The sequence below is a fragment of the Dipodomys ordii genome, unplaced genomic scaffold (genome assembly GCF_000151885.1).
Source record: "Dipodomys ordii isolate 6190 unplaced genomic scaffold, Dord_2.0 Scaffold15, whole genome shotgun sequence".
In the NCBI taxonomy this organism is placed as follows: domain Eukaryota; kingdom Metazoa; phylum Chordata; class Mammalia; order Rodentia; family Heteromyidae; genus Dipodomys; species Dipodomys ordii.
The window spans coordinates 11545506-11557029 of NW_012267231.1; the positions used below are offsets into that span (position 1 = coordinate 11545506).

At 42.7% G+C, this 11524-nt stretch overlaps 1 protein-coding gene across 1 annotated transcript in view; it reads right to left on the reverse strand.

The window, feature by feature from the left end:
• The window catches only part of Gabrb3 (gamma-aminobutyric acid (GABA) A receptor, beta 3), a 200538-nt gene that overhangs the window by 188081 nt on the left and 933 nt on the right, over positions 1-11524 (reverse strand). Inside the window, exons 2-3 of the mRNA XM_013012018.1 lie at positions 11349-11440; positions 10944-11011 (exon numbers count right to left, since the gene is read on the reverse strand). Of these exons, the coding sequence (XP_012867472.1) occupies positions 10944-11011; positions 11349-11440 (160 nt within the window). The remainder of the gene's footprint in view (positions 1-10943; positions 11012-11348; positions 11441-11524) is intronic.

Here is an 11524-nt window from a genome sequence, read left to right on the forward strand (position 1 = left end):
AGCTCCACATTGGAATTTTTAGTCATTAATTAGAGGGTGAAAGTCTCATGGACTTTGTTGCTCTGGATGTCTTCAAACTAGGATCCTCAGATCCTAGCCTCCTGAGTAGTTAGGATTGATTACAGGAATGAGTCACCAGCGCTCAACATGACAGTCTACTTTCACACAGATTACAAAAAATGACAATAATTTTTCACCTGTGTAGACTCTGTCTCTCTGTCTCTCTCTGTCTCTCTCTGTCTCTTTGTTTCTCTCTCTCTTTCTCTCTCTCTTTCTCTCTCTCTCTCTATCTCTCTCTCTCTATCTCTCTCTCTCTCACACACACACACACATACACACACAGATAAGACTGCATACTGGGTGATCCAGAAAGTTCTTCCTTCTACACATTCAAATTAATAAGGATAAATTCTTGTTCAAAGAATTACATGTTAAAAAGTGATGTGATATTGAAACAATTAATAAGTGTCTCTACATATATATCAAACAAAACCAGAGGGATATTGCCCACTTTTAAATTTAGTCCATTTGGTGATTCTTAACGCTATATAATACAAATGTTTTTCCTGTCAAGAATTATAACATCATGTGGATTTTTGCAACGATTTTACTTTAAAGGAATTCTTTTTAGTATGACTGAGGTAAAACATAACAATGACTTAATCAAAAGAATCCATCTCCTCTTTTCAAACTGAATAAAGCCACTCAAATTAGGACATAAAGAAGTGAGATGTTTTCAGGTCTAAATTTTATTCTTGCTCATCTGAGTAAAGAATGTTAGAATCACACATGCTAAAAGTTGCAATTGTTTTAAATGCTTCTGTAAGATGCTTAGGTTCTGTGGAAAAATACTGAGGAGAATACAATAGTTAATGCTCACAAATGGCTTCTATTTCTTGATGTGATCTTCTGCCTACCAAGAAATAAAGGAAATAAAACATCCCTACCAACAGAGATGGGAGTCTAACTCCATCACGAAGATCAGAGACCTGAATTAGTCCTAAACCTTCTGACTTCGCAGCTCGATAATTTTCCTAATGGCTAGTATAAATGGTCCCAAAGTACATTTCCGTGGAAAATTAATCAACAGTTGAGAACTATCACATCTCCACTGCACTGCTGAGTGACCAATGAAAAGGAAAAATGGTGCCCAATGAAACCCTATATAAAAAAGGGGCAATCAAAACTTCCCTATAATACAGGGAATTACATGTGCATCAGAAAAGACACAATGATTAGATGATAATATTCCCACCAATACTTACATGGCCTGAATTTTGTGGGACCACTGTAGGGTTTTACTTTTCTTCCTGCTTCCCAGTGAAGGATTTAACAGCTACAGAAATGTGTACAGCTGATGGTATTACATATACTGCATGCAGTTGTACAAATTCTGATTCAATAAATCTTCTGCAGTAAAGACTACCTACATCATATTTACTCTGTAAGGTGATTCTCAGCCACCAGTCCAAAATCTGAATTATTAAAAAAAAAACTTTAGAAATGTACATATCCAGCACACACTCATCCGTCTATTCATCTATTTGGTCTTCATGTTTTTCTCAGCACATATTTAACAGGTACCTTTTAATTGTCCCTTAGTGTAGAAGATATGGTCTTAAGATTATATAGCCCACAGCTTTAACAGGGGAGAAATAGAAAAAGACTCAGTGGAGGCACACACCCAAATAATACCAAAACTTTTCAAAGAAAGAGTTAGAAAGGGAGAACCTAATTAAGCAAGATTGAGCCAGGCGCCAGTGGCTCACAGGCTATAATCCTAGCTACTCAGGAGGCTGAGATCTGAGGATCAAAATTTAAAGTCAGCCTGGGCAGGAAAATCTGTGAGACTCTCATCTCCAATGAACTATCAGGAAACCAGAAGTGGTGCTGTGGCACAAGTGATAACACACTAGCCTTGAATACAAAAGCTCAGAGACAGAGCCCAAGCCCTGAGTTCAAGCCTCAGTATCAGCACCAAAAGAAAATAGAATGAATGAATGAAGATCAGAAAGATAAAATCCCATGCTATGAAATGCTTACAGGGCCTCTCTGTCACTCCTAGCAACTTGAGATGGAATGGCAAATGAGCAGGATGGATTCCAGCGTTGCCACACAACAAAAATGAGAATGTCAGGGCTGTACCTGAGATAGTTTTCTCCCATGAAGAAAGAAGACATTATGAACATCTGCATTAATACTTCATCTGATCGAACACTGGGTTTTATGGTCCAGTATGACATGGTTACTGACGTATGTTAACTACAAACTGGTTTAACGCTCTGTCACTGTAAATTCTTAAGTTACCCTTCAACGTGCATTACCCAGCAATTTAACAGATATCAAGCCGGGCCCCCGGTGGCTTCTGCCTGTAACTCTAGCTACTCAGGAGGCTGAGATCTGAGATCTAAGAACTGCAGTTCAAAGCCAGCCTGGGCAGGAAAGTACAAGAAACTCTTACCATCACTAAACTACCAAGAAAAAAAACCCCAGAAATAGAGCTGTGGGCTCAAGTGGTAGAGCGCTAGCCTTGAACAGAAAAGCTCAGGGGCAGCACTCAGGCCCAGCGTTCAAACCCCAGGACCGGTAAACATAAGATAAATTAAATGAAAGATAGCAAAGATTCAATAGGCTTCATTTATACTAAATGTGTGGTACTCTTCACAATGCAGTAATCAAAATACATCATCAGAGGACAAACTCCCAAAAAGACAACAAATCTATTTCCTATAGATCTATTGAAACCACCACTACCTGCAAACATCATGATATCTGCAACCCCACACATGAGCCATTCTGTCCCCCAAATCCTCAGCGATTTTGTCACTGACACCTGTGCTTGCTTCGTGCATTAAGCAGAAACAATGCTACTTTGTGTCATGAACGGTGAGGCCATTTCTTTCATTTAAACCAACACCACATTTGTAAGGAAATCCACATTTGGTTGGTGGCCCAAGATGCAACAGCTCTTTTTGTAACTCCATTGATTTGCCATCATCAAAGGAAATAGAAGCAATAGATTTTATTTACTGATTTTTAAACTTTGGGGAAAAACCAAATGCTGAAATTCAAGACCCAAAGTAAGGCCATCATTTGTCAGCCTAAAACTAAATTCCCTAAACTTGGCCTAATTGTTGTTTGACTACATATTAATAAGTACCTTTGATTTAAGGGACACACTTAACTGAGCACCTTCTGTGTGAGCAACATTCAGTACTAGGGCTAGGTCTTACACAGGCTCTAGTAAAAAGTCATTCACCACTGGACGACCAGAGGGAAGACCCTTTTTGTTGAAGAAATGCAACAACATAGGCTTTACAACCTCCCTTAGGGGGAAAAAGACAAAAAAAGCATTCGCTTTGAACTTCCTCTGCCATTCATTCTAATATTAAACACAAACCTCTCTTCCTAAAGAGCCTATTATGTAAGATTTTGTTGTCATCTACCTCTGAAGTTCATTATAGACTTTTCTCATCAAGGATTGGGCCTGGATGGATGATCATAACTTATGCATGAAATATTCTGCCAGTGAAAAGTAATGTCCTCAATAAACACCCTTATATCTCTCAAAGCAACAACCGAGAACCAAGCACCAACACATTCTGCGAATCTCACCTAGGGAATGCCTCCTGGGTACGCAGTTCTCCAACCCCCAATTGGGTCAGCAAAACCTTCTTCCTTTTGGCTGACTCATCTCCCAGCTTGCTTTGTAATAAGAGCATTAGCATACTTCCTACCTTTTAAACTGCTAAGAACAAGGTATGAGCAAACGCAGACTACCCGTCCAGGACTGTTTGGAAAAGGAATCAGTGAAGGCCAGCTTTGTAACCTGGACTATGTAGATGTCTTTATCGTAATTGTTCTCTATAGAGCTAAATCCTTTGGGACAGGATTTTGCTGTCCATCTGAGCATGTGCTCTGAGGATGAAGGCACTGTGCTAGCTACTCTAGACATAGACTTAAAAAGAGAACCTCTTCCACCCAGGCCTAAACGCTTTCCAAGCACGATGTCTGAGTCCTGGGGTTCAGGAAACCTTGGCAAGGCTGGCCATTCTGAGCACTCATTCAATACCCACCAATGATAAAAAGCAACCTCTTGACTTTGAAATAAGAGGTAGAAAAGTTTGGGCAAACAAGCACAAATTTGGCACTGGGTACCAGTGGTTCCTGCCTGTGATCCTAGCTATTCAGGAGGCTGAGATGTGAGGATCAAGGTTCCAAGCTAGCCTAGGCAGGAAAACCCATGAGATTCTTATCTCTGATTAAAAGCAAAAAAGCCAGAAGTGGAGCTATGGCTCAAAGGGTAAAGCACCAGCCTTGAGCTAAAAAAGCTAAGGGACAAGTGTCCAGGCCCTGAGTTCAAGCCACAGGACACACACATACACACACACACACACACACACACACACACACACACACACAGAGTATAAATTTGGTATAAAAGTACTTAAAAGACAAACTACAAACTTCTGATCCTAGCTTGCTCTAGCTAGACACGGCCTCTGCTCCTGTCCCTCCCTTCTAGAATAGAACAAGAGAGTCTTGGGGTAATGATAAAAATGTGTGTACATGTTCACGTGCATGTGAGTGTCCATGAGTAACACTGTTTTTGTTTAACAGTGACACAGCTCCAAAGTGTTTCTTGAAAATGTGCTAAAACTATGATCTTCTATTTCATATTTACTTTACACAGACACATTTAAAAAGTGGACTTTAAGTCGGGCACCCGTGGTTCATGCCTATTATTCTAGCTACTCAGGAGGCTGAGATCTGAGGATCGCAGTTCAAAGCCAGCAGGGCAGGAAAGTCCGTGAGACACAATAAACCACCAGAAAACCAGAAGTGGCACTGTGACTCAAGTGGTAGAACACTAGCCTTGAACTAAAGAGCTGAGGGATAGTGCCCAGGCCCAGAGTTCAAGCCCCACAACCACCAAAAAAAAAAAGTGGACTTTAAGCCAGGTGCTTTAAGTCTAGCTGAGATCTGAAGATCATGAGTTGAAGCCAGCCAGGCAAGAAAGTCCATGAGACTCTTATCTCCAATTAAACACCAAAAAGCAAGAAATAAAGCTGTGGCTCAAGTGGTAGAGTACCAGCCTTGACCAACAAAGCTCAGGGACAGTACCTAGGCCTTGAGTTCAAGCCCCAGGACTGGGACGAAAACAAAATGAAACAATAACAAATGGACATTAACTGGATGCTGGTGGCTCATGCCTGTAATCCTAACTACTCAGGAGACTGAGATCTGAGGATCACGGCTCTAAGCCGGTCCAGAAAAGGAAAGTCTATGAGACACTTATCTCCAATTAACCACTAAAAAGCTAAAAGGAGAGCTGTGGCTCAAGAGGTAAGGCAGTAGCCTTGAGCAATATGCTAAGGTACAGCACTCAGTCCCTGAGTTCAAGTCCCAATACTAGCACCAAAAAAGTGGATTTTTATGAAAAGAAAATGCAACAAATAAAACATGAATACAATAGAGCTAAGACAATAGATGAATAAGGCTCACATTAGCACATTACATGCTACCTATAGGGAATGTTAATAAAACAGGAAAGGTGATAACTTATGATTTATACACACGAAATCAGAAAAACTATTTCTGTAGTTAGACTTTCATTAGGATTGAGTTAATTTTAATAGAGTAATTAAATATAAAGTAATAACAAAGTGCAAGTCAAATTATAGGAATTAGTATTAATAGTGCTAGAATTTAAATCTTGTTTTTATGTCCCCGATACTTTAGAGTTAATGAAGAAGTAAGTACATGTCATTTCTGCTACAAACTCACAAATCAGCAACTCATGCTAATCAATAAAGAATTCATATTAAATACCACGTTTAGATTTCTTTTCTGTTTTATTTTTCAATAGATCCTTATGTTCCCTATCTTTACAATAATGCTTACCATTTAGTCATTTCTCCATCTGTCTATTCAACAATGTTTATTAAATACGAAGGCCTCTATTAAGCATCAAAATTATGACAAAAACACAGAGCAATCTTAAGTAGACCAATCATAGTTAAAACAAAATCTCAATAAACACACCACATGTAACTTTCAATGACTGAAGTTTTAAGACAGGGGCTAACAGAAATAAGGCAAGTTATATACAATAAAATGACTTTTGATCAGAGTTTGGTTAGTTAAGTAAAATTAAGAGCAAGAAAAAGATAATTAGAAGACTGGGGGGGGTGGCAGGAATATAGAAGTAACAGCCAGCCCGGACAGAAGACTCTTATCTCCAATTAAACAACAAAAAGTTGGAAGTGGAGGTGTGGCTCAAGTCGTAAGAGCACCAGCCTTGATAGAAAAGCTAAGAGACACTGTCCAAGCCCTGAGTTCAAGCCCCAGTAAGGGCACAAAAACAAAAGTAAAATAATATTTTCAATAACCATAAAACAAACCATGGCAAGATTAATGTTTTGTTTTAAAATATTCAAACCCATTCATAGATTGTTCCTTTAAAATACCAAAATGAGGAATAAGATGCACATACACTTATGCAACTTATCTCTTTATTTGTTTATTGGAGGCTCAAGCATTCTTTAGCTGCATCTTCTACATGTATGCCCAGCCGATAAAGATTATACTTTCAAATCATGTTAGCAACCCTGCAAAGGTATACCTATTTGCATAGTATCAGTTGTTATTCTTTACTCTCATTACCAAAAGGTCACACACAAGCATACACCACACACACCTTCCCCGCCTTCACAGGTTCTTTTCATCAACCTTACTGCAAACACACTTGATTTTTTTTTAAATTTCATTAACGAAACAATCTCAAAAATTTGTTTATGGGGCCATTGGTCTGCCTCAGTGGTACGGCATTGATCCAACAGGCACAGACCCTCAGTGTGAGTTTCAGCACTACAAATGATATATTTATATGTGTGTATCTGTGTGTATGTACAGATATGCATATTTGCACACACACAAAATATGTGTTCAGAACATGTACAGTAAAATAACGCATGCCTGACCTTGTGTGACCCTTCATCCCCAACCATTTTCTTCTCAGTCAATATCGCCATCTTTACTCCTAACCAAACTTTCTCCTCTGTCTAAATTTACTTTTTTTCCCTCATGTTTTTAGTGCCAGAATCGGGGCTTGAACTGGGGGTCTGGGCTCTGGCTCTGTCCTTGAGCTGCTGTCACTCAAGGCTGCTGCTCTACCACTTGCACCATGCCTCCGCTTCCCCCTATTTTTTTTACTGGTTCATTAGAGGTAAGAGTCTCACAAGATCTTCCTGCCCAGGCTGGCTTTAAACTGATATCCTCAGATCTCAGCTTCCTAAGTTGTTAGGAAGACAAGAGTGAGATACCAGTCTCTCACCTTCCTCCGTCTACATTCAACGTTTTGGCTAAAATCTTCATCTTAACGCATATCTCAAACCCCATCAATCATCCAGGTAAATAAAATCGTATCAATGGCAAGCTCCTTATTTTCCATAAACCAGCTTCAGAAATACTCCAAGGCATATACACAATCCTGGCCTACTTTTTTGAGTTCATCTCTCAGATTTCACTTCCCAGTATATAATCCAATTCGGTCTTCCATCCGCATCTTTACCATATTTTCCCCCCAATCCAGAACATCTTTATTCACACATTCAAGACCCTAGGCCTTCCCCTCGCCCAAGTTAATTCTATTTTATTTCAGGAGGCTTTCTGCACCAAAATAATATCTCCCCCTACACGCACCAACACACACCTTCCCTTTTCTCCTTCTACCTCTCACCATGTGAGAACCACTCATCTCTTCCTCTCCTGAGACTTACCATGTCCTACTTTTTGATCTCTCTCTTCTAATGGCTATAACATCCTTAAGGGGTTATAACACCTTACGTAACATGATAATAATACCTGACATATCATTACTAGTGATGATTTCTTTATTCATGATGTAGCATACTTGGTGTTGTATGGTTACTAAGGTGATAAAGAGACTACATTGTTTCCTCACAGCACACCTGAGTGACTCTCAGCTTCAGTTCATGAACATCTGTATTCTTTCCCTTTAAATGTGACTGTCTCCCTCACTCCATCTCACCCCGCCCCCCAACAATTGTACAACTATCGCCGCATTTTTTGGTACTTGCCATAACAAGTCACAAGCCACCGCCATTAGCATGCACAAATGTGTGATGGGAAATCAGATTTCTCTAGATCATCTGCTTCGGGAAGAAAGGAGTCTTTCAACGATCGGTCAGTCATCTCTGTCCATGAGCCTTCAGTTTTTAATGCTACTCATCCCCTGCATTTGTGTACAGTAAACCCATGCTTCCAAAGAGCCAGTGAAAAACATTGTCATGCCAATGTGAAACAAACCACACAAGAATGCTACCATGGTTAGCTTACACATGATGATCGCGAGGGGGTTTATACTTAACACACTGTGAAACCGCATGGCCTATGCCTTCGGCTTGCCTTTCTATTGAGTGAAGAGAAAACCAGAACACCACACCACAACCCACAGGCCTGGAACTAAAGCAAATAGTGGACTTTTTTCAGTTTATCAAATATCAGTAGGACACCAAATCAACTGGATGCTTCAATTAAAGGTAATTCAAAGTGTTCAATGACCTGAAATAACTTATTCCCTCATTGTACTGGGGGCCTGAACTATTAGATGATAGTTTTTTTTAAGGCTGTGCAATACATTGCTGCTTTCATCTTATAAAACCTAGACTGATTTTCGACATAATAATCCAGTAAATAGCCAATTAACTTCTGTATTAATTTGTCTTCTCTGGAGAATTTGAAGCTCTCAGCTGAGAAAAAAAATCACTACTTACAGATAGTGAACCTTGAATCTGTGAACCTGCTCCCTTTAGACCATAAGACCATACTTTTGGATAGAATTCCATTCATAAAATTACCAATATGTTAAATATAATCTTCATTTTTAAGGTAAAAGATGAAATCACAACCTTCCTATGTTACTGGCTAGCACTTTTAATATTACCCTGCCTTGATACACAAATGTCCTGAAAAAAATATATACATATATATATATATTTAAATTGTCCTGTAATTGTCTTTATTTTTCTTTTTGTGGGGTGCTGGGGATTAAACTTTTGACTGTTAAGCAAGTCTTCTGTCACTAAGCAACTTCCAGACCCTCACATTTTAACTTCAAAATTTTTAGGTTAAAAGTAAAAAAATAAAAATAAAAAAGTGGGAGTGGCAGAGTAACTCACAGCTGTAATCCCAGCAGACACAGAAATACTCCGTCTCAGGCCACCGTGTGCAAAAAGTTAATAAGATCCCCTCTTGAGCAAAAAGTTAGCCAATAAATCCAGGCATGGGGGTATGCCTGTAGTTCAGTTAGAGAGGCATATGTAGAGGAACCATAGTCCTAGTCCAACCCAGGACAAAACTACCAGACCCCAGCCAAGAAATAACTACCCTCTCCCCCCCCAAAAAAGGACTGGGGGTGTGGCTCAAGAGATAAAGTGCCTGCCTGCCTGCCAAATGGGAGGCCATGAATTCAAAGACCAGTAACAGCCAAGAATAAATAGGTGATCATTTAAAGGAAAGTGGAAAATGGATGAAAAGTCAAAGATTCCTCCTTACAAAAGCCTCCACGGGTATGTACTGCGAAATGTAATTTCATTAACGTGCACCTAAAACAATCATTCTCCCTGTCTTCACACATCAATCTTTCTACAAGGCACTGTCATAATCTTCCTCCACACACTGCCCACAAAACACCTGACTCAAAATCATTCGCTGGACCACAAAAACCTCAACAACTGTATACCCACCGGCCAGGCTGGATCTGAACCCTCAGAGTGAAGCATCAGATGGCACACACTTGAAACAAGTTTGCCCACGTGACTCTGATGGGGAAAGCCAGAGTTGACCAGTCTCTGATTCCCAGAACTTCTGGATCTATCTGAAACCATAGCGCCCCCCCCTCATCTAAGCCCCAACGTTGTCTACTTGAAACAAAAGTTGCCAAATCATTTCTTTTATATATATATATATATATATGGTTTACAATCCTTAGGAAATCTACAGTGTCATTCCTGCAAGAAAAAAAAATCAACCTCAACCTCCTTTTTTTTTCTTTTTCCTATCTCAAAAAACAAATAAAAAGTAGTCCTACAGCTTATTTTTCCAGCACCCTGAAGTGTGTAAGGTCCTAAAAAGGGGGTGGGGCTGGGCATGTTCTGGCCACTTGGGGATACTGACCCCCTGGCTCTCCCCAGGCCAGAACATTGAACCCGATCACCATTCACATCAAGTCTAAGTGACTCTGGAAACCAGAGCCCAGCCAGAGCCAACGTGCCAGGCCTGATCTTTCGCTCATCAAGCCCACGAGCCTACATCAGCACCTCGGACAGCGACCAGCAGTGGCCTGGGGTTGACTGGGTACCTCACCATCCCGGAGTCTCTGCCCCAGCCCTCAGAGAACCAGGCACTGGAGACAGCTCTACTAGACACAGATCTCAGGCCCCTGGCTCTGAGCTCCAGCTTGCCAACACCTCTCCCTCCAATGACAATTTTTTTTTTGAGTCTTTAAATGCAGCTTCCCCGGCGCCTGTTGCTAAGGAGAGGAGACCAGCACTTTGGAAAGCCTTGGCGACCAAGGGACAAGCCTCTATCCCCAAAGCTGGGTGTGTGGGGAGGGGGGGGGTGAGAGGAGAGGAGGGAAGGGGAGGAAGACGGGAAGGGGGAACTGGAGTTTCAGGGACCCCCCATCCTCTGTGCGCGCCCCCCCTGCACAACACGCGCGCGCTTCCGACGCCGGCGACGCCCCCTCCCCCCCCCGCCGTGCGCACAGCGCCCGGGGGAGGGGGAGGGAGCCCCTGCGAGGGGGCCCCCCAGAAAACCCAGCAACCCCCTCCGGTCCTCCTCCTCCCCCTCCTCCTCCTCCACCGCCGCCGCTGGGCCCAGACCGCAGGGGCCCGCGCCGGGAAGCGCTGGGCACTCACCATGTTGACTTCGGAAACCATGTCGATGCTGGCGATGTCGATGTTCATCCCCACGCACACGGGGGGACCTGCGGGGAGGGGGACACACACGCACCGGACGGCCATCAGCCAGGCTCAGGCGTGGGGTGCGGTGGGGGGGGATGAAGGCCCTGGGGATGGGGTCGGGGGGTCTAAGAGGGTGGAAGAGGGGGGCTGCAAGGGAGGATCCCCCCTGCACACACACACACACACACACACACACACACACGCGTCTCCCACACTCCCGCGAGCAGCCGCGGGCCCCCGCCGCTCCCCGCCGCCCAGGTCCCCGGGGGAGGAGGAGGAGGAGGAGGAGGAGGAGGAGGCCGCGTCCCCCCCCCCAGCCCCGCAGCGGCCACGAGCGCGCACCCCGCGCACCCCACTTACCCCCGAAGTCGGGTCGTAAGCGGATGTCGTAGCCTTTCAACAGCTTGTCCACGGTCTCCTTCACAAAGGACATGTTCCCGGGGTCGTTCACGCTGGGGTGGGGGTGGGGGGACAGGGAGGAAGGGGAGAGAGAGAGCGGGGGGAGGGGAGAGGAGGGAGGGGGAAGAAGAAATCAG